Here is a 22572-nt window from a genome sequence, read left to right as displayed (position 1 = left end):
ATTTTATTTCGTTTCTCTGTAGTTTCTTTAACATTAGATAGATATCAGAGAGGTAGCTGGTAGCAGTACTGCAGAAATGGAACGTCATTGATGGTAATAGATATATGAATGAGTTTTGAGATCCATGGAAAACAGCGAAATTCTCTTGCTCTATGCCACCACCTGTGCTAGGTAATAAAGTCAAATAAAGTTATATTATATATATATATTAAACTGTCATTGTCAAAACAGTGAATCTTTCACAATAGAAGTTTACAAATTTATGAATCAGGATCTTTAGTGCATACATATGGTATGAACATGTAACATAAATATGGCGATGTCCTGACGTGTCTTTGAGGTGTTCGACCCTCAGATTTTTTGGATAGTGGATTTTGGTATGTGGAATTTTTAGGATTCTTCTCAACAAATATGCATACCTTTAAGTTTCTAATGATTCTTTAAATTTTTTATAATTTAGACTTGACTGAAGAATTTAATTTTGTGATAGGCAGTGCCGACAAGAAAAGCGGAGGCTACTGTGGCCCCATTATTCTCCTCTTTTCACGCGGAAAAGCCCAGTGAAGAATGGACAGTAAAGTCACGAGGTCGCCAAGCTGCTGCAACACCACATTTGACACCGAAGAAAACCGAACAGCAATCTGAATCCGAATGGCGAATTGCGAAGCTCACATTTACGATGTGTTTGGCCTTGACATATTAATGGGCTTGACAGGTTGTGTGATATGCCATTGAATTTCTCATTTGTATATAGAGTGTGGAATCCTGTAAGTATTGCTGAATACTAGCTCCGGTCAACATTTGGTCTAGAGCTCTGCGGATGCATTTTTTGCTATACTTTCTCGCTAGAAGCCGTTCTATAGTGGTCACTCGGAGGATCATAAATCTTTAAGTAGGACGCAAAAATTGTAGTTTTGTTTAAGCTTCCTTTCAATTTCCAACTCGTTTTTTACAGCACTATTTGTTACGTCTCTGAGATTGCGAGTCGGCTACCGATGTCAGTCAACAACGCAGTTTCTTTATTGGAATTGTGTGGTCCTGCCGGAGATCCGCTGGCCTTTGTCCATGACAGAAGAGTGACTTGCACGACCAACGTTCTGCTCCATCCTTATCTTCGCGAAGCTCATCTAGCTTCACTGTGACTTAGGCTGCTACACAACTTACAGTTTTCTTACTTTACTGACGAGTTGGACCACTTTCGTCCGCTGTGATACACCTGTAGTCCCTCACCCATGCCCAGGTACCCGTGGCTTTATTTGATAAGCCTTTGATCATTTTCACCTGTCAAATTCAAATTAGTCAGTTTCAGTTACTTTGCACATCCCTGTAAAAATGTATCCGCAGTTATTGTGTGGTAATTTTTTGATGATGACTGACGATAACTATTCCACCAACAAAGCTCACTTGTTAATTTTTCGATAATTGCTTTTTTTTTTATCTACTATGTATTTTACGGAGATGACGAATATTTCCGTCCGACTCTAGTTAGTCGTCCTCGTCCATCGATGCAAAGTGCTGTCACTAGGTGGCTAAATATTTCAGTGTGTTTAGGGATTGAACTATTCAGCCCAGTTTGTTGGTATTAGGGGAGGGGAGGGGGCATCAAATCAAAGTTTTCAGACGACTGACATCTCTATTTCTTTTCCATCGAGACGCTGTCGAGTCGTAGTCATTGCGGCCTTTGCGGGGTACTTTCTTTCCTGATATGTTCATCATAAAAAAGGTAATTCCTGCTTTCGTTCTTAACGTTAATGTTTTTTTTATGGTTAATTTATGGGTTACATGGCATTAAATTTATACTTGCCAATTCCATGTGGCCACGGCTGCTGTACACTTGTCCAAAATGTCGTCTCTTGCTGCATGTTGCACGTTTCGTCGCATGTTGAAGTACTTTCGAACAGTACAAGTAATAATATTGAGTAACTTAATAATTATAAGACTTTGTTTCCACATTAAAATTCTGTGATTACATTTCTGATAGAAAATGAGATTTTTTAATTACGAATTATCATACAAAGTTACATATTATTTGCCAATGTTATCTGTGGTGTTTTGTGAATTTTTTCAATTGAGAACTTGAATCGAGCTTGCAAAGACATGCACTACAGTTAATCATATTTAAAGGTCTTTTTTATTAATCTAATTTACCTTGTGACAGGTTGGTGGAATTTGTTCTCAATGTGTAGTGCCAATTCAACAAGATGCCTCTGTGATCATGCCTTTGAAGAGGTCTCTTATCATGTTGCGAGATGAAAATGTGAAGAAAAGGGAAGTAAACTACTTGTAATAAGACAACTTGAGTGGGTTAGCATCTTTGCTTAAATTTTAGTTCATGTATGTGTTCTTTGCTTAGAATTTTCTCGAGTTGGGCTTAAAATTCTTGGTTTAGAACTGTTAGAAGACATTTGAAAACTACCAACTGCTTAGAATAAGATTCTTTGTGAAACAATTTTCATAAGCTTGTGTAGAGTTGTAATTTTTTATTCATATTTTTTCTCACACAACTTAATTACTCCTTAGTATTTCTTTGAAGATAATCTTGGTTTATTAATGTTCTTTTGGTTTGTAGGAATTCTTGGTCAGGCTGGTGTTGGAGTTGTTAATGGTGGTGATGTCTGGTGTGCATTGGTGTGGCAGTCATTTTCCAAAATAAGGGATGTGCTGAAATGGATCTTCTGCAGACTTGAAAGTTTAACATCAGGCTTAAATTTACCATGTTGGTGTCCATGCAGTGTTCAGCTGTTGTGTAAAATAATTGGTGTTTCCTAAAGGCTGTCTGGCATTTTGTTGGTGTATTCTCTTGATACCTGTACCCACTTTGGGGTAATGCTGGATGAATAGTTTTTTTTTTTTTTTTAATTATTGACGTGTAATCGTTGTCGTTTCAGTTCAATCGTACGCCGCCGTTCCAGACTTGATCTATTGGTGAAGCCGAGAAGAAGTTGCTGAAATTCAAAACCATTATATTATTTATATTGAGAGAAATTTAAAATGTCAATCTATTGTTCCTTCCCCTAAGTGATCTCTGTTAACTAATAATATTGTGAAAACTAGGAACGTCAAGATGGAATGAATAATTGCCACGACATTTTTTATATTTTATGGGAAGAAAATTCTTATGCTGTAATCAACTACTGCTACTATATATATACTACTATAACTACTGCTACTATATTGTAATCAAACTTGTTATAATACTACAACTATTCCATTTTAAGTTCCGAATCTCTTGCCTAATTAATTTAATTAATTTCACTAACAATATCCATATTTATTGATTATACTCAAATTCAACTATTATTTAATTTTATTCACAACCAAATATTTATTTTATATATCACCATGTATAATTTATTATAACCCCCAGGGGGGGCCTGTGACTTTCCCAACCGCGATAATAACATGTGCCGTTATTATTTTGTTGGTGCAGAAAGCCGGAATTTAATATAGCAGTTGTCGGCTGAGTCAAACTTGTCATAGGACAGGTTGCCTCAATCGTATACTGCACATGTGGACAAGTAAAAACGCCAAAGACGACAGATGAAACGATTTCAAAACAGTAACACAGGAATTCAGTGGTAGAGCAAAAAAAAAGAAACACACAAATGAGAACAGAGAAAAATTTCAAAGTCAGCAACCCAGATATCACTGGCAACTTCACTGCTTCATGCTATTTCTCGATACTGCCACACTGAACAGCTACTTCTGAATAACACTGCAACAACACGCTGCATACAAGGGTTCAATTAGTCATCATCACACCTTTCACCATCTGGCTGCAACAAGTAAACCAACAGCGGACCTGTCAAAGAAAATAAAAAAATTACCATCGGGGAAAGACAGTGTGTCCACAGTTACACATGACTCTTCATAGCATGAGAATACAAGGAGTAAGACAAAACTAACCAGTCCAACAGATCTCAGCAATATCTCAAATTTTAATAAGGAATATGGAATTGGTAAGGTATTCAAATTGCAAATTGATCTCTAGTTATATTTACAAAGTAATTTAGTAGGAAATTGGATTAAAATAATTACTTTTGCTTTTGCATGGGACGAGACGTACGACTGGGTACAGGCAGCAAGACACACGAGGCGAACCATTTCAGCAATGTGAACAGGCACTCAAGTCCAAGTTAGATGATTTGACAAAATTGGCATTGAAATCATCTGTAAATTTACACATCGAAATTCAACATATATTTATAACCCTAAGAAATTATTATTAAATACCTTTGCACATGCGAAACGTCACGACCGGCATCCCACTTCGGCTGCGTCAAGGAACAAAACAAAATGGCCGAATTTGGTCCCCTGAAGATACTCGCGCCATCTAGCGACAGTCAATTGAATTGCTTGCTTGCAGACAGCACGGAGACGCAGCAGCTAAATTTGAATTCGTCACGCCGCTTTCAATCAGCTGGCACGAAATGAATCAAGTGGGGATGGACACTAGATAGATTACTCCAGCAGCTTTCCCTATGACACAACACACAAATTCTTTAGTTAGCAATTTCGGATCGTTCTCATTAACTAATTTAACATTAACAATCTATAATACTAACAACAGAGGGTCAAGACAAATAATACAACTTACAATTTTGTGAGGAAACTGGGAAAAGAATCAGTGTTTGAGTTACCCTATAGAGTTCCAACTAACTTTGGCATCAAACAGTTAGTAATGTTGAATCTAAAGGAAAAATTTCAATAAACATTCCAACATTAATGCAATAAACTAAAGTTAATTGCTTCTACTGCTTGAGTAAAACATTCAGAAAAATGCAACACATGTTGCTATGTGCCCTGCATCTTTTCATTGTCAAGTTGCTGCAATAAACCTGATGATTATTACCCATGGCCTTGATTATGTGGGTATCCGATTATGTTCCCATAGCTTTCTCTAAGAAAGAAAACACAATTTTTATGGCATTAAATAAGAGTTCAAAAATTGAACGAAGGACGAATAATACTTGGGTTTACTTATTGTAGAAACATGTTGGAAAAAACAATGTGTCCACGCTGGGGTTAGTGACCTACCATTACCTACCATCAATAGAATCATCAATAGAATCGTCAAAAATCTACTAAATCTTCCTAGGAAGAAAAAAGACAACTTTTGTCGTGGGCTCTCGGACTAATAGCTGGAAAAGGAAAACCAAGAAACTGTCTAGCAACATCTCTAGTATCTCTCCATACCCATGGTCAAGTCAAGACATATTCATGACAATCACTTAAAAAGACTTGTTGTAATCAATGACGTTTCTAGTACATTTAAACCAAATGGCAAGTAATGAAAAACTGTTTAATTGATGGTTAGAACATAAGAAATCATGGAAACGGTGTAAGGAAAATCCTTCTACAAATCGTCTGTCAAACTAACCAATAATCTGCCAAACTACGCAATAAAAGTAAAATTGAATTTAAAATGAATGCAATGAAAGGTCCCGAATAAGTATTACTAATCTTGTCCTTCGTTGTTCCTAACGAGGCTTAACGAGAGAAAGATTAAGGATGAGGATTGATAGTTCGGTCAAAAATTTCAGGAAAACAAGGATTGAAATCGTTTAGGGTCAGAATCTAGCTGAAATCGCTTCAATTTAGCATCAGAATCTAGTTGGAATCGCTTCAATGTAGCGTCAGAATCTAGTTGGAATCGCTCCAATCTAGCGTCCGAATCGAGAAGAAACTGCTTAATTTTGGCATCAGATTCAGATTCGAGAATCGTAATCCTGTCATCAATTTTGTCTTGTGCAAGGGAGGAGGGATCGGAATTGCTCTCAACAGTTGGTACTTCCTTGACAGGGAACGAAGAAAGATAACCACGAATTTTGGTCACGGCCTCATTATTAGCTAACAAAACTATCGTGTTGACATTGCTCTCTAAAAAAGTAATCAAACTATCAATGGACTCGAGCAAGGGTTGAAAAAGCACCATCAATTGCTGCTGACCGTGGACAACGCTCAACTCGCCGTTCAGAGAAAATAAGAACGTGGAAATGTTTCGCATTTCAGCACCAAGGCTACTCAAAACCAAGTAATCCTTCTGCAGTTCCTGCAGCGAGAGTCGAGCGGATGAAAGGCTGGTCTGTGTGTGTCGAATGGACTGTTCGGTGTCTTTCTGCCGGCTTACAATTTCGCGATGATTATTTTCAGCTACTTGAAGTGTATGACGTCGTTCGTTTGCCTGTGACCTCCAAGCATCGCGATCTCTTTCAAATCTCCTAATGTCTCTCTCGTTGAAATAAATTCCAGGTGACGCTAGTCCTGTAATAATTAAAATTAAAATAACAGCGGAAATATTTCGGTACAATAATTACATTTTTAATTTACCACCAGTAAGCACTGTGGCTGTAATCCACTTCCATCTGTTCTTCACTCTCCTGTCAATTCTTCTCTGAGAATGGTGGACACTTCGGTCGGCTTCGGCCACCTTGGCGTCAAGCTGTGCTATTTCTTGTCGCAGTTTATCGGCTTCTGATTGCCAGTAATTGCTCGCGTTCGTCAAGTGTTCCAGTTCCATATTCTCAACTAGAAGTTGTTTTTCTTTTGCAGCGATATCAGCAGACAAAGAAAAGAGGTTCTCTTCGTACATTTGCAAGTGTTGGGCTGAGATACTTTCCGTCGTATTGAGCGAATTCGATGCTGATTGAAGAGCCGTTCGAATGAGCAGTGTGGCATTTTCATCTTCATGACTATTGCCGATGTTTTCGTCATAGTTCGTAACACAATCAAATAGGTTGGATAAATGAATCAGTCCTTCACTGAAGGAAGGCTCAATAGCTGTTGTCATTTGTTGTAGTCGGTCGGCGACTGGAGCAGCTTGGACAAGGTGACCAGAATTAGCTGGGCCAACATAAATAGAAAAATGGAAAGTTAAATTTTGGTCAAATTCTTATACGAATCTAGTTACTACGATAGAAAATTTTTATTTCTCGTGAATTTCTAAACAAAATGCCCAGAAACTTAAATAAATATTGTCAAATTTACCCAATGAACAGAAGACGCACAGCGCCAGAAACGTTAAAGGATCCATTCAGTTGATGAAAAACGAATTCGGTGGATATATGTTCGCTTCAGTGTGAACGTAAAATTTCTGACTAAATTTCGTCGCAGTTTGTGGCTTTTAACGACGAAGATGGAGACTGACCTATTGATCTTCAGATTTCATGCGAACTTCGACTTTCATATTTTTACAAGGCGCTATGACTTGTTATCATTTTAGAAATGTCAGCAAGCAGTCGAATAAACTCGTAGAAGTTTATCGTTTGGGTTTTTCCTTGACGTCAACACGCATCTGACTTTATGATAAGAGATTCTCGGTAGACATACGAGCTATTGAGAGGCGAGCAAGTCGGATTGGCCAAATGGCCAAATGCAAGAGTAAAACAGACGGTGCTTGTGGTAACGCGCTGACGTCTTGATTTTTCGGTCAAGTTCAAAACATTAGCGCGGGGTTGTGTAATTTCGTATTGAGTTCCAGAATGTTGGCGTCGAAACAGTTCATGCGGTACGTTGTCGCGGGCTACAGTAGAATATCTTTTTTCGATCGAAATCTCAATGAAGAAAATCTTTTAGTCGACCCAAATTATTCGAATGCAATTCACAAAGGCCGAAAAAAGCGTTATTTCTCTCGTGGATGTAGGACTAGTACTTTTTTTTTTCGCTGCTAACGATTTCTAAAAATATACGTGCAAGACCTGCATTACAAAACAGCTGCTGGAACGATCCTTGGCATAGGACCACGGAGAATTGCTTCGAACAAATTAGTGCGCAATGCCGAACACGTACATACAATAGTCGTATTATTTTAGATTTTACGCATATTTGAGATAAACTGCACGGCATTTCGCTTGACAATTACATTTCAATATCGCGCAACATTCCCGAGATCCAAGCCAAACGGGAGACGATCATGCCGACACGAGTTCGATTCGAACCGTGAGAACTGGAAAGAGGCGCTCGGTCACTTGCGACTGCCACCTAGCGAACGAAGTTATACCTGAAACTGAAACTTCACGTTGAAAAAGCCTAGAATAATTGCTATTAGATGGCAGCAGGTTTCGGGGTTCAGGGGAGCAGAGCGTTCACTTTCTCCCGTCCCGCGGCAGTGAACGATTTAAATATTCTTTGCTGTTGTCCATTTCCTCCTGACCCAATCTTTAGGCATCCTTTTTTTTTTTCGTCCGAGAATAGATAATTACATCACAGGTAGAGCGCTGCTATATAAGCCAAGATTTATTGTCTATATGCAGTTGTCTGTTTACCTGTAGGGCGCCACAGTTTCTTCAAACAACAACAAGGTTTCCTTTCATGTTTTGTTTTTTTTACTACGCAACTTCCACAAAGTTGGGGGAGAGAATAAAATGATGGCGGCAGTAGTTGAAAAGATGTAATCATCTTTTGTCCCGAGCCTAATGGGAAGGGAGTGGGGTGTTTTAACACAAAAGAAACCAGGCAAGAGATTCGAGCAGCAGGTGCTCGAATAACGAGGGTCGAGCGCTAGGCAACTAGCCGCTGAACGGGTTGAACACGGTCCCGACACTTTCACTTTCACCTTTTTCTCTCTCTCTCTTTCTTTTCTCCCCGGTCGCTTACACGATAGTTGAAAACGGACTCTCCTTGTACACAAGTAATAGCAGGTCTTGCACCATCACCGACGATAAATTAGAGAAATGTTATTTCATGTTTGAAATGGTTAATTCTTTTCTTCCAACTTTTGAGAGGCGCATCTTTCGGTTCGGTTCAAACTAGTCTTCTTTCCCCCTCAACATTTTTACCCAAAGAAACCAAATTGAAAAATCTGAAACAAGGAAAAAGAGTTAGAGCGGAATTGGGTTTTTCTGTTGCTCTCAAGGGTCCAATCAGACAAGGGTATCGCTACTTACTCGAATAAATAAGATTTAGACTAGACGGCTATTTTTTGTCTGCATAGCTCATGAACTCAACAAGTGAATGAAATTCCTAAAAAAAAATTTAAAAAAAGAGAAGAAATCGATCTGACTTTTTGCTGGTGGTTTTCCTTTTTGTTTTGCATTCCACAAAGACCGTGAAAGATTTTCACACAGAGAGCTGCTAGATGTCCTCGTTGATTTTCTGTGGCTGACCTGTTCCAATCTTTAAGGCTGATCTGGGAAGCCTATTATTGTGCCACTTCACGGCGATACTGGTGAGAGCCTGTCGATTATGTTGATAACTATATCTGTCAATCTGAATTTAAAAAATCAGCTCATGGGCAATTTTTTGGCCACCCGGTGTCCTTAATGTTCTTTTCATTGAGCCTTGATTGCATGTCCGTCGACAGCCGATGAAAATGAAACCGTCATCCGTCATCCGTAACAATTGATTGCGACTGTTATTATTACCAGCGGTGAGAACTGGCGCATAAAATGGAGCAAACAAAACAAACAACTCGATAACTTGTGATGCGTGTCTCTCCTGTTCTGCCTGGGTATAATGTAACAAGCTGCCTCGTACATCACGGAACCGACCGCGAATGGCAGCAGGTCGCCAGCCAAACGCATCCCGGATGTGGTCGCTATTGTCTACCAATATCAAGGAGCTTGGCAGCAGTAGCAGCAGCAGAAACCGAAAATGTTTATTGATGAATTCTCTTATCATCGGCAAGCGCCGCTTATCAACGACGGAATGGCACGCGAAAAAAACCTCCCCGCCACCATCGCACAAAGCGGATCTAAAAGTTTGGAATAATTGCGCAATGCCACGAGCATAACGCCCATTCTTTGAGTCTCCAAATAAGCTAGCCAAATATTTATCTAGCGCACGCCCGATCTCGATTAACTGAGCGTCCGGCAGCGCGACTTGTTGGACGACGTTCATCGTTATTAATGACGGTGGAAAAGAGTCGCCCGAGAATTTCCCCTTTTATTCTTTGACATTATTGGCAACAACAAAATATTCCTTATCAAAAGAAGGAAATTCCACATCCGGACAAGGACGCGTTGGATCGCGTGTCACGTTGGTTGCGCTCGGTAAATTTAGCACCGCAATCGAATTTTGAAAGTCACGATATTATAGAAGAGTGTGTAGTGTACAGGGACACTTCCGAAGAAAAAAATTTGACTGACCAAATTGCGGCGATAAAACAAATCCTTTTGGCTGGAAATGTATAACGGACCACCACCACACGCGGAGGGGGGTGGCAGGTGCGTTGTAACTACGCGCAACAAAACGAAAATGTTACATTCCTAAACGCATAAACGTCTTTCATGGTCTCATATTTTATCTGCCAGTGCTGTAGTGCTGAGAATGAGTTCTCAGATTCTTTATCGGCGAATGATTTCCGGAAGTAGGAAACTACATCCATTATCATTCACAGGGGGGAAACAATGCGGATGTACAAAAGGGACTCGAGTCGATTGAGAAAAACAAACAAGGGAAGCTAAAGGAAAAGAGATTGATCCGAAAATGACTTCCTTACCTTGAACTGAAGACAACGGCAAGGCTATAACATCCGCCACACCACCATCAGCAGGAGGAGTTGATGGCTGCGTTGCCTTGCCCTGTGTTGTTGCTCTTCTCGTGTGACTTGTCTCTTCTTTTTCACGTTTCCCTCCGGCAAAGATGCTCGCAGGGCGCGGTCGCTTCGCAACAGAGGCCATCGGGATCCCCGTTTTGTTACTTTTGACTTGTTGGGTGTCTTCTTGTTGGTTTTTTTTTGGCCATTTCCTTGTGTCATTTGAGACGAAGTCTTGAGAAATGAGAATCTAAAAAAGAAAATCACAAAATCAATTTGAGGGTCAACAAAGATTCGGTTTGACGTTAGACCAAAAAGAGAGAAGACTCCACCCAGCACGAACCAAGTTGGGCCACGCGAGAGTTTACCCTACATTATATATCTGCCATACACAACACATGGCAGAAAAACGTGATTGACATTCGAAATTCGCAATAACAATGCAAGGACAAACTGGCTATACCGATTACAAAATGACAATGGAGTAATGACATGAGGACGTCGGTCAGCGTCGTCATGTCGGACGTTGGAACTCGACAAATGCTTTCACGTTGAAGAGATAAGAACGTCAGAAAATGAAAACTGCCTCAAGGACGTATACTAATAATACGTCAGTCTATATCGGACACGGCATCAGAGAATCCTGATCCGATAGGAAATGCCTTTGGAAATTGTCACGAAATGTTTCGGTTCAGTTCCTTATCGATAAGCTACTGCATCTGCACAATGTAGAATTTTGCGTAGCCTATAGGCACCTATAGCACGGAACCATCGAATTTACCGTTTTTCCTTACTTAATGAAATGAATGCTATTCGCCTTGGGACCCCTGTGTGCCAAAATAATGATAATACAAAAAAAAGTTCCAATTACCTTGACAGCGAGTTAATTTGTTTTTCCTTTCATCGAGAAATACTGACGCCTTATGACAACAAATCTTGAAATAGGAAAGCTCCTGTTTTCATTTCTCTATCCAGAATGAGTACATTCTAGACAGAGTGCGCTTTGAGAGTCTTCTGGCCTTCAAGAAAATGTGTAAGCATAATATAAAGGAGCGCACAGCAAAGATTACTGGGAGCACTACTGTGTTAAAACACAATCGCCAAGTAGCTAACATAACTTTTCAAATGGTCCCTCCGAAAAAAGAACAGAATTACAGGCCTTGAATTTGGGTTTCAGTGACGGTGACATCATTTGACGCAACAATTCAGCATTTCAACACGGAATTATTTCTTCTCTCGTGTTTTATTCAAAAAACAAATGGCAGCTACAACTTGTCGTGCTCACGACAAATCCTTTGTTGTCGACTTGTCGACTCTGGATTTTTATGGAACGAAATTTCGTGACGTTGAGGAAATGATTTGGGCGACGGTAAAACCCTTGGTCAGTTGGCCCGTCCCGCAGACGGGGCTGTTTCTTTTTTCCCTTATTCAAGTACCCCTGCTACTTCTTTATTATACCCTGTGCTCATACTTGGTCATTCAATAGTGAATTTCCATTTTAATTATGTCCTTATAAGGCCTAAACATATGAATAACCAGATGCCACAGCTATAAAGTCGGGCGAAGTTTTGTTGAAACTGTAAGGCAAACAGAAATCGTCGTACGTATTCGTGTCTATAAGTCTATGTTCAAGCTACAAGTTAACTACCCATAACCATTTGGGGACAATGTTTATGGAAGTACACAAGATGATCGCCGGTGTACAGCCAGTGGAAAACTATCAATCTTTGTAATATGGACGAATATAAATCGATGACGACCGCTAGGTGATCGACGACAAGCCGTCCATTTCCTAGATCGAACTGGACTGCTGTGGATTCTCAGAAGTCCGAATATGTACAGTCCAGTCCAACCCAGAACCTTGGTGGCCGTCAGTCTGTCTCCTACCCGACGACTATTTTTATATGCGGGCATTGAAAAGTGAGAAAGAAAAGAAAAAGAGGGAATACGAATCACGTGTCTTTGGAGTGGAGAGCGTGATGAATATCGCTTCAAATGCAAGCAATATTACGTACACCGGCAATATCTGTTGGATCACTTTTGGCATTTAACATGTAGCCCGCTCTTTTTCTTTTTTCACCTGTCCGAAAAGTGAGGGACCGCAAGTTTTTCTTTTAGACTAAAAAAAAATTATCGTTTGAAAAGCTTTTATAAAGTTTGTCATTTTTCCAAGTATTTGTCTGCTTCGCCCGTGAGACCTGGAGACCCCGGCCCCTGGAGACTCGAGGATCTTTGGCTGTTGGTTAAATGGACTATATGGCTGCTTAATGCTTACACGACTCGCTGTGCACTTAAACATGGCGGGGCACCGCCCATATTTTATGCGTCGACTTTGAGCGAATTCGTCTAGCTCGCTATTTCACAGGCATCATTTAGCGTCCATTTTTCTCTGCCAAATGATAAACGAGGAATTTTTGAATATGAATTCCAACAACAACAAAAAATTCCAAGATGGAAAGAAAAGAAACAAAAGTGGAGCTAAACAAGAACAAGAAAAAAGAACTAGAATAGAGCAACAAAAAATAGCAACAAATGTTGCTCGAGTCAGAGAAAAGAGAGAGGGACTGAAGGGATGTTGAGTACAGAAGCACCAGCAGTACTTGGACTTGTTATATGGCCTTCTTATAATTCCTCTCACTAATATGGCCCTGTCTTTTTCCTACATTTCAAGTTCCATTCTCTGTCGACAGTCGGTCTTTCTGGGCCTTGTTACAACACACAAATCACAGAGCAAAGCGTGCACTGCATATACAGCCTGGCGGAGGAGGCTGGTATTACGTGGCTAACTGGGAGGGGCACTAGAGAGAGAGAGAAACACTTCCTCCATCTTTTTCGACTATCCCAGCTATATAGTATACGCAGAGTATACTAGAGTAGAGTATATAGTATATACGGGATGGAGGAGTGGGGTGGGGTGGGTGGAGAAGAGAGAAAGGGTGGAGTGAGAAGAGGAGGGAGTTAGTCAAGAAGAAGAAACAACAAAACACACACAAGGAGAGAGAGAAAAAAACAGCAGGAAGCGAAATAATCCACAGGTGACTCGAAAGTCATCAGCCACTCGATCGCCAAGTCCCAACCAGAGAGCTACCGTTCGCCGGAGCGCGCTCGCCCCGCAACGCCTGTCTTTTGTGTTGTCGTTTACGTTTAACAGGTAAGAAGACATTCATTCCACCATTATTGCTGTGCACCTCTTGTCTTTTAGGCTGTCGTCTCAATTTCTTTCGCCTATCCATTGCAAATTTGTATTATTATTATTCGCTCTATTTCACCGTTTTCCGTTCGACGAATGACGGGATTATTGTTTTTGATCGCGTTGTGGTGGGGCTTTTATCACGGAGATTATTCGTGAACTGTTGCCATCTCGTTTAAAATGAACTGAAAGAGCGTTTACATTTTAGTGCAAATATTTCAAGGGCAAGGCATTTAGCAATTGGACGGACTCGTCAGCGGGATAAAAAGAGAAGATAATGACGATTTACGGGGCGAATCGCCTGGTAATCAAAAACGTTCACTGATAGTTTCATGAATAGCTCTTTCAATTGCGCGAGTCCTTGAGCAGTTGAAAAATGGCAGACGTAATCGCCCGATGGTACCAGTCAGACAAGCTCAAAAGCCACCCAAAAAGAAAACAAAAACTAGAATAAAACCATCGAAGGGTTTTACAGTCACATTTTGTGCAGTCTACTTTAAAGGTTATCTATCGACTAAGCGAGTTGCACCAATGTTTGCATTTGATGAAATCATTCCGGTTTTTTTCCTTTATCTAAATGTACATTTTGACTGACCTTTATCTTCCCGTATCCTTTGCAGTGAACAAGAAATGTATCGAATCGAATTCGTCGAATCAGGCAGACCAACTTTGGATTAATAGCGACTACTTCTATACTACAGCTGATACCCAACCTACAATCGAATACCCCCCCCCCTCGTTATCGCCTCATTCAGCCGAATTGTATTAGCAAGAAAAAGAAATAAGAAGCACCAGCACCATCCATAATATCTAATCACACTATCCTGCACTGTCCAGCACCACTAGAACTTGTTCCAGAACATTTTGTGGATAAATCGAAGAAAACGAGAGATTAAGAGATAACATTCAAGAGAACATTCCAAAGAGACCTATTCAACATGATCTACCTGCAAATCACAGTAAGACTTGTATTCTTTTTCTTTCTTATACGTATCTCGCCCTTCTCGTTTGGATTTTTCGTGGCCATTTATTTTGGCGTTGTGCTGCGTGGCCATTGTTGCTGGCCACTTGATAAGCCCTTGCTGCTCTCGTGGCTAATTGGGAAAGTCGCAAAACAAATATGGAATTTAATAAGCTCTAAAGTTATTGTGTTGGGTCAGTACGTGCTGTGTAACACGTTCAAGTCTATACAGAGAACAAAAGTGCGCACCTTGTAGCCAATTGACTATTTAGAATGGCAGGGAGAGAGATTAGTTATTGTGCTATAGTCCTCTCCGAGAAAACCCTCAGCTCAGAGAAAAGAAAAGATACAAAACACAACATTATATGATTGCCAAAAAACTTGGAAGAAGAAAAGGAGAGAGATATTACACTAAGGAGAGCTAAGAGAGCTAAGAGAGAGAGAGAGGACCCTTCGGGGGATTACCAGCAATTTCGGAGCAGCGATGAGCCACTTGTTTTGTTGTTGAACAATCCTCCCCGTGGACGGAATGTACCGTGAGGTTGGCGACCCCCCTTTATCCTCTCCGATTGACCAGTGTTACCATGTCATCTCTCTCTCCGTTTGAGAGAGAGAGAGAGAGAAAAGAGGAATGAGAGAGAATGTTGATTCCAAGTTTACCTGTTGCCACCTTCAAGGTCGGCGTACATCACATTTCAAATGCTTCAAATTGCTCATCGTTGAGATTTCACTCTTCTTTTTTTTTTCAAAAAAAGAAACACCAAATTCTATCTACACATCTGTACGTATTTACCTGATAACTATAACCTCACTAGACAGCTATTCCTAAATTCCCAAGTCTTTTTTTTTTCTGTTTCCCTTTAAAATTCTTCTCGTTATTTCTGGATTTTTGTTTGTGGCTGTCGAATGTGATGGACGTGGCTGGTCGGGTTGGAGCGCGGTGCCCAGCCGTCGCGCCCTGCTGGACACAAGACATCACACACACAACCCCTTGACTTGTTCTTTATCCCTTTTTGATTCCTGATTATAAAGAGAGGCAGCCTGGGCCAAAACACACACCAACACTCACACAAAAGTCAAGTCATATTGAAAGAGAGACGATGGTTGGCGACAGTCGTTCGTGTCTGAGAGCGAGAGCCACTTTTACATAAAAAAGGCACAAGAGAGAACGAGAGAGAGAGAGTGTTTTCTGTGATGGTTGATGTTGTGCTTGAGCTTGGCTGGCTCTGGCTGTGTGTGTTGATGAGCAGAGAGTCTTTTTATCTCCCGCAGCAACCCGCGATGATGGCCTGGCACTACTACTTCTCTTCGAGTTTTTAACCCTGTTTCCTTTTCTATAGCACTTTTTCTTCCTTTCTACTTCTTTGATGTTTCATTTGACTAGAAAATCTCGTCGTGGGGTTTAAAGCTTCCCAGTTTTCCCTTTCTATTTCGTCCCTTTTTGAATCGTCGCCATCTCATCAGCATCCAAACACACTCGAAAAAAGATGTGCTGCTCTCTTATTTAATCACGGTCTGGATTTAAAAAAAAAAAAAAAAGGAATATCCAGGGCTGGCTCCCGACGCGACTTGGCGCCGGCCGAATTCTTCCCAGTTGAGAAATGAGAAAATCCCCCCCACCGCCCAAACACAAAACGCCCTGAATAAAGAAAAAGAAAATACCATTTTGGCAAATGGTAAAAATAAAAATAAGAAAAAAAGCGAAGAAATGCGCAGGGACGATAAGGGAGACGATAGCACACATGTATCAGCTAGAAGAAGAAGAAGAAGAAGAACGCACTAGGACGACCTTGCCTACCGCGTTGGCCGTTGGTTCGTGTGCTGGGCTGTGTCGCGAACGGATAGGAACCGACACCACCACCGCAACACACGAAAAACAATGATGGATGAAGGTCTCGTCTTCAAATTACCACCCGACCGAGAACAAAAAAAAAGAAACAGAAAAATAAAACTGCGGGGAAGCGAGAAAAAGAAATCTGGCTCACTCACGATATACATTTCGGCTCCATGCTCATTGCAGAACCTCTTCAAACAATAATTAACTTTTTATTGCGGCTTGGTCGGCTCTTAATGGCCGCACTTTGCCGATTCTTTTCATTCTCTCTCTCCCTCTCGGATTCATCTACCAGCAACGACCAAAAAGAAAAGAAAAAAAAGGAAAATTTATCTCAGACTCGCTTCTACCGTCCTACGCGCTCGAACGATAAATGGTCACCGCCCCGGTGCGGGATTCAAGGTATAACTCAATTCTCAAATTGTCGGTGGAAAACAGTAATAACCCCACAGTGAGTGCGCCGCGTGAACAATTATTGACCAACCAAAAAAGTTTGTCTCGCCATTACGCTATGGCAGCAACAATTACAATCAGTCAGCGGTGGGTCGGTGTCGAGTGCTGTGCTCCCAAAAGACCTTGATGATTAGCACTTGGAACAGAATTTCAGAGCCAACCAATAAAAGGGACGACTGGCTAATACGTGGGAGAGAGAGAGAGGAATAAAAGAGAACCGGTTATATCAGTCATGCCAATCACGTGATCTACACTGAACACACACTGAAGGGTAGACCCCGCTGCATTTGTTAGACGACACGAAGAAGAGAAGAAAAGAAAAGGGAATCGAAGAAAAAGATCTTTATCTTTGTCTTACCTTGACTCCACGTGGAATCCAATGATGCGGGATCAAAATGAATGAAAGGATGGCGTTTGTTTAGCGATTTTGAGCCAACAGCGGCCATAGCTGAAAACAAAAGGAATTCATTAGTATGCCAATATTGTAAGCAGGACCGGACCAGTAAGCCCCGAAACGGGTGCGGGAGTTGAGGCGTTGTAAAAATTACGAGATATTTGGAATAATAAAATGGGAAAAAAAGATGGGATGGCCAAAATTCATGTTCTTCGACTTGACGGTCAAAGTTGTTGACTTGTTTTTTGTTTCCTACTAGCGAAAAGTGGTAAGACGGGACATGTTTGTGTTGTCGGCCGGGATAGAAAATGAAGGACGCCCGAGTAATTCGATAGCCAGACACTTACCATTTCCAATAATTGCGTAATGGGGCAATTGCACCAACAGCAATTCACCGCTCGCCTTTGCTGGGGGTTTTCCTTTCTTCTTTTTTGTTGCGCTGCAATGTATTCGTTATTTTTTGGGTATTTCCTTTCTTCTTTTGTGGCTTATCTCATTGGTCCTTGTTTCTTTTTGTTTTGTTCGTTCGGGGCATTTCAAGGAATGCCGTGGTGCGTTTCCAGCCGATCATTTTGCATGTGCGGGATGTAAATGAATTCTTGTCGTCCATGACAGACCACCACCCCCCCTTGCAAAGAAACTCCACCACCGTCTAAAAATGCGCTAAAAAAAGACGAGAATTGAAACGAACCGATGCACGGTAGAATAATTTTATGAATTTATTTGTGCTTTAATACTATTCCCGAACGAAAGAAAAACGTCCCGGGGCAAGGTCGGGGAAACGCCTTGTTTTAATAAAAGAAACGAAAAAAAAAAAAAATATGTTTTAAAGAAAGAAAAGGTAAGAAGGAGGGAATGGACACGAGGGGAAAGAGGGGGAAAAAAGAGAGAGAAGGTTCTAGCTCTATCCTCCATCACGACTCCACCCAAAATCGGAACGGTGAGGCTTGAGAGAAGGGTATATATCAAAAAGTTAAGGAGAATATAGGATTACAAAAGAGACCAGGAAACACCACCACCAGAGTCTCTCTTGTATTTAAAAAAAAAAGAACCCCGTGACGACCTCATCCATTGTCTTGTCTCAGAGCAACTGTCAACTGGGCTTTTTATTAGTCACACGATGGTCACGCCATTGCGATTCTTAATGAGCTCAGGGAAGGCTGGAAGCTACTACACAATGCCAATAGCAGATCGCTAGGGAGGAGAGGCTGACGGAATTCAAGCGTTCCACACGGTTTCTTTCTTTTGCCCTTGTCGCTTTTAGATTCACTCTGCAGCTCACGAAATGAAGAAGAAAAAAGGAAACTAAAAACTTAACCTGTTTTCCCCTCTCCAACACTGTGGAGACAGCGCACGCAGCATACTCCATATTTAGAACGATTTCAATCGAGTCGAGTGGCCCCCGACCAGTTACCTAATGAACATGTACAAAATGCAATAATTATACATTTCCAACCAGTAGTAGTAGTAGAGTTGTTTCGAGTCTCTGTCGTCTTTGCATGTCGTTAAAAAGCCAAAATGTTATTTCTCTTTTTCTTTTTGGCTATGTTGTTGGCCTGACTCCCAGACACCAAAAGTCACTGACGCAATGAAATGTACAGCATGATGTACATACATTAGCTCGCAGTTCAGCAATCATCGGCATTAGCTAGTCATGTCGTCAAAAGACTCGTATAACGATCCGAAAGAGAAGAATGCCAAATTTCCATTTTGTTTTCTCCTTATTAGCTGCTGTGGGGTTTATTAAGACAGGAATAATTGCGACAAGAGTTCTTCTCCAGGCAATCTAGTTGTTAGCCACACCGTAGATATTCTTCCTTTTATAGTTGTGCAGCTCTCTTTCGTGTCTGGCTTCCTTCAACGCCGGTAGGGGCTGTGCCTTATTCGGTAGAGGCGCATAGAATTGAAAAAAAAAAAATGTTGCAGTTGTTCAAAAAAGGAGCAAATATCAACCGAAATCGACTTGAATTTTGCCATCGCCAAGTTTGGTTCTGTCGGCCAGTTGGTACGGAAAAAGCTGGACCAAACAAACGGGCTGGTCACCAGTCAGCAGATATCAATCGTTGATTTTCACCCTCATCTTTGCTGGCATTTGGAATGTCGCCGACTTTGTCGAGTCCTTGAAAATCGTGAAGCCGATTCGCCGCTCTGATTACGGGATTCTCAACTGCTCCGGGGTCTTTTTCTTTCTTTTTTCTTTCTACAGTCGAGTTTCTCGTTCACGTTGGAGATTTGGATTTGTCTTTTCACTGGTAATTTCGTTTTTTTAGAAAAGGTTGCAGAGTCAAGTCATTGACCGGTTGAAAGGGAAAACCTTAAACTTGACCATGTCGAAAGTTTTAGACGGTCGCCCTCGAAATTCCATCAATGGATCCGGTACAAGAAAACGGACAATCCTATGTAGATCACGACTTTGTTGTTGCAAAAGGACTCGCGGTGTTCAATAGGCCATTTCTTGACGTAAAAGGATAGGCGTTGCCTAACTCCCGTTTCTCATTGCAAAAGATGCTGACCAATTAGCGGACCGTCAGGGCGTTGGCCACAAAGTCCGGTTTGCGTTCGCCCAGCACCTGTTCTTCTTCTCTTCTTCGAATAATGTTACAATATTTCATAATGGTTGTTGGCTAGGGCCAATTAATAATGATGTTGATTTTTCGTTGCGCAGTTTTGCCTTCTCGTCATCGTTTCCAGCGTGCGGCTGATGCCGATTGCCGACGTGGAGGAAACGGAGACGACGGAATGGACTCACGACATCACAACAGAAGAGGCGGCAGCGGCGACGACTTGGCTGGCGCCAGAATCGCTCACCAAGGAGGAGATAGTGGCCGACACCAGCCCCGACAACAACAACAAAGGCCCTGCAACAATCACGACGACAGAGGAGCCCTTCAACGCCGTCACCGACCACGACGAACCGACAGCCGTCTGGTCGCCCTCGCAAACGGTCGAGATACGCCTCCATCCGCAATCGCTGAGGACACAAGAGTCCAAAGGATCTCACCAGGAGCATCCTACCGTGGCGCCTCTTGCCAGTCAAGAGTTCCCGGTGGGACCGCAAGCAGAAGGGACGTCATCTACTTCGATGCCGACGCCCAGCGTCGCTCCGTCCGAGGACGATCTCTTCGGCCGGAGGATGACGATGGAGCCGCAGACACACGGGAGCTTCGGAGGGCAAACGGGCCGTTTGAGATCCAGGGATAGTGTCGGGACGGCCCTCCGCCGAGCCGTAACCGGTTCTCCGGCTGTGCAGAGACTCCAGCAGAGCACAACCCGAATGGCCAGCAGTTTGCCCGTCTCGACTTCGGGGCGTGACAAGGCCGGTCCTCCAGCAACTGGATCGCGCCCTGGACGTAAGATCGTGGGTTTTGGCAGCTTGTCGACTTTGTCCAATGCCCAGCGAGTCAATTCCAAAACGGCTGCAGCTCTGCGAAAGGAAAGTTTCTTCAAGAACCGACAATCAGGACACGTCCATGGACATGGCCATGGAGGAGGTGACACGCCTGCAGATACCCATATGGAGCCTCCCCAATGGCTATACGGAACCAGCAAAGGTGAAATAGTCGTTGCATATTACAGTTCTCCTAGTTCTCCTACAGACAAGCAAAAGAACCAAAATTAGTTAGTTACAAGACCGGTTTAATTTATTTGATTTTTTTGGAAATTGTTCCCCCAGACACAAGAAAAACAGTCGAATCCTTCCGGCTATCTAATAACGAGCGGTTGCTCGTTCTGGGTCTGCGGGACAAAATGATGACGACGTCGACCGCCAGCACTCACGAAGAAGAAATGGCTACCACCACCACCAGCAAACCAGAAGAAATGGTTTCGACAACAACAACGACAACAACCTTCACGACAACGACCGTTCATCCGCCGGTAAGCGACGCAACCATTTCGGTGACTACTGAAACGGAAGCCGTCCAATCGACGACAACGACACGACCAACAATTCCCCAAGTGGATTCGGCGATGCAAGAGACGAACGACGTGCCAGCGCAGATCAAGGATGCAGCGGCACGTGAGACGAATGACGCAACTACGGAAATCGATCACGAAACATCCCAGCAAACTCACGACAAAACAGAAGGTCAGGCGGTACTCACCGAGGCGACTGTCCATCCGGAAACGCTTTCGACATCGGCAGCAGCAGTCAGCTCGACGGAAACCAATCCGTTCACCAAACATTCGGCAAGCGGCAAGCCGGTGACGGCCCAAATTCCGCTGGATGTGGAGGGCGAACCCATCAAGAACCTGGACAACTCGCCGCTAGATGCTGGCAGTTCCTCCAAACAGGAACTGGGAGTTTTGTCGACAGGTGACGACTGTTTCGGAGCCGACTGCAACGAAGAACAGGAAACGGGATTGAACATGGGCCAGTTGGACCATGGCGGGTTCGATCAAGAGGCTCATCGTTACCTAGTGGAGGAGAAGACCCACGACGGTTACATCATCGGCGAGTTTGGAGTCGTTAGCCGGTCGAGCGACTTACGGGCCGTCCGTTACACGGCCCATCCGTCCATCGATCCTCAGCTGATCCAGGAAATGCTGCGGACTTTCTGGTTACTGAAAACGGGCGAAAAAGAGTAACATCAGACAAATTGGCCTTAGAGTAAATCGTTATTTGTTGTTTCGTGTCGTCATTCGCTCTCACCAATCATTCGATTCCTATCTATTTTTTTGCGTCCCCAAATTGTTGTTCGTAAATTGTCGAGATCCGGCGGGAGACGGTACGACCCCCTTTTTTCAATTACTGGAACCAGTGCATATCTCCGATTTCGTTTCTCTTGATATCCCTTTTTTTTAATACCTATGTTCAAAAGAAGAAAAAAAAAAGAGTGGTGAAGATGTCGGCTGGATGATATGGAAATTGAGTCTTTTTCCAATTTGACTTTTCTCATTTTGTTTTTTTCCTTTGGCTTCCCTTTTTTTTATTACGTTATAATTGTTACGTTGATTGATGGGTTCAGCGCGTCGGTATTTTTCTATTTTATAGATTTTTTTCTTTTACCTCCCGAATGTGTAAGCGTTTAGAGTGTGTGTGTGTGTGTCTGAACTGTGGCCACGTCCAGATCTAATCTTAATCTTCCTTTTGGGCTGTCTCTTCTTCTTTCTCTTCTTCACGCTCTTGATTGCAATTCTTCCACTTTTCTTTCTTATAGATGGAATCTAATTAGATTGCAGCGTGCCATAGTCTGTCGTGTATTGTTTGTCTACGGAACGAAAGGAAAAGAAATAAATGATCTTCCACTCTAAAAAGATATCGGTG

At 42.1% G+C, this 22572-nt stretch overlaps 2 protein-coding genes and 3 long non-coding RNA genes across 9 annotated transcripts; 2 read left to right on the top strand and 3 right to left on the bottom strand.

The window, feature by feature from the left end:
• Positions 1-276: 276 nt before the first annotated feature.
• Positions 277-3217, top strand: LOC124349973. 3 transcript variants are annotated; one of them, XR_006920332.1, is made up of 6 exons: positions 277-377; positions 491-892; positions 956-1723; positions 2159-2304; positions 2570-2823; positions 2889-3217. It is a non-coding gene; the product is annotated as an uncharacterized LOC124349973 (long non-coding RNA). The 3 variants fall into 3 exon arrangements; XR_006920333.1 differs by lacking the exons at positions 277-377; positions 491-892; positions 956-1723 and adding an exon at positions 1785-1906; XR_006920334.1 differs by lacking the exons at positions 277-377; positions 491-892; positions 956-1723 and adding an exon at positions 2084-2107.
• Positions 3218-3362: 145 nt separating this feature from the next.
• Positions 3363-4573, bottom strand: LOC124350041. Its single transcript, XR_006920364.1, has 3 exons — positions 4234-4573; positions 4039-4170; positions 3363-3802 (listed from the first exon to the last, which is right to left on the bottom strand). It is a non-coding gene; the product is annotated as an uncharacterized LOC124350041 (long non-coding RNA).
• Positions 4574-5231: 658 nt separating this feature from the next.
• Positions 5232-7136, bottom strand: LOC124347623. Of its 3 annotated transcripts, none has more exons than XM_046798467.1 (4): positions 6988-7136; positions 6331-6843; positions 5660-6264; positions 5232-5625 (listed from the first exon to the last, which is right to left on the bottom strand). In XM_046798467.1, the coding sequence occupies exons 1-4, from the start codon at positions 7031-7033 to the stop codon at positions 5611-5613; spliced, it is 1179 nt and encodes a 392-aa protein (XP_046654423.1). In that variant the 5' UTR covers positions 7034-7136; the 3' UTR covers positions 5232-5610. The 3 variants fall into 3 exon arrangements, with proteins under 3 accessions (XP_046654423.1, XP_046654422.1, XP_046654421.1); XM_046798466.1 differs by having other exon boundaries at positions 5232-5588; positions 5688-6264; XM_046798465.1 differs by having other exon boundaries at positions 5232-6264.
• A 3542-nt stretch (positions 7137-10678) lies between these two features.
• On the bottom strand, positions 10679-17855 carry LOC124350855. Its single transcript, XR_006921187.1, has 3 exons — positions 17654-17855; positions 17271-17360; positions 10679-10724 (listed from the first exon to the last, which is right to left on the bottom strand). It is a non-coding gene; the product is annotated as an uncharacterized LOC124350855 (long non-coding RNA).
• LOC124346184 (mucin-5AC-like) lies at positions 13497-22566 on the top strand. The gene is made up of 4 exons (XM_046798359.1): positions 13497-13625; positions 14285-14623; positions 19972-20857; positions 20980-22566. The coding sequence occupies exons 2-4, from the start codon at positions 14603-14605 to the stop codon at positions 21891-21893; spliced, it is 1821 nt and encodes a 606-aa protein (XP_046654315.1). The 5' UTR covers positions 13497-13625; positions 14285-14602; the 3' UTR covers positions 21894-22566.
• Positions 22567-22572: the final 6 nt, after the last annotated feature.

The sequence above is a fragment of the Daphnia pulicaria genome, chromosome 1 (genome assembly GCF_021234035.1).
Source record: "Daphnia pulicaria isolate SC F1-1A chromosome 1, SC_F0-13Bv2, whole genome shotgun sequence".
NCBI lineage: Eukaryota > Metazoa > Arthropoda > Branchiopoda > Diplostraca > Daphniidae > Daphnia > Daphnia pulicaria.
This window is presented reverse-complemented; position numbering and strand designations above follow the sequence as displayed.

Excerpts from the sequence above, each read along its gene's own strand:
- LOC124347623 (XM_046798465.1), bottom strand. The coding sequence starts at position 7,033 with ATGGATCCTTTAACGTTTCTGGCGCTGTGCGTCTTCTGTTCATTGG. Across the intron at positions 6,844-6,987 it reads GTGCGTCTTCTGTTCATTGG|CTAATTCTGGTCACCTTGTC; the intron begins GTAAATTTGACA and ends ATGTTGGCCCAG. Across the intron at positions 6,265-6,330 it reads AGCCACAGTGCTTACTGGTG|GACTAGCGTCACCTGGAATT; the intron begins GTAAATTAAAAA and ends TAATTATTACAG.
- LOC124346184 (XM_046798359.1), top strand. The coding sequence starts at position 14,603 with ATGATCTACCTGCAAATCACA. Across the intron at positions 14,624-19,971 it reads TGATCTACCTGCAAATCACA|TTTTGCCTTCTCGTCATCGT; the intron begins GTAAGACTTGTA and ends TTCGTTGCGCAG. Across the intron at positions 20,858-20,979 it reads GCTATACGGAACCAGCAAAG|ACACAAGAAAAACAGTCGAA; the intron begins GTGAAATAGTCG and ends TTGTTCCCCCAG.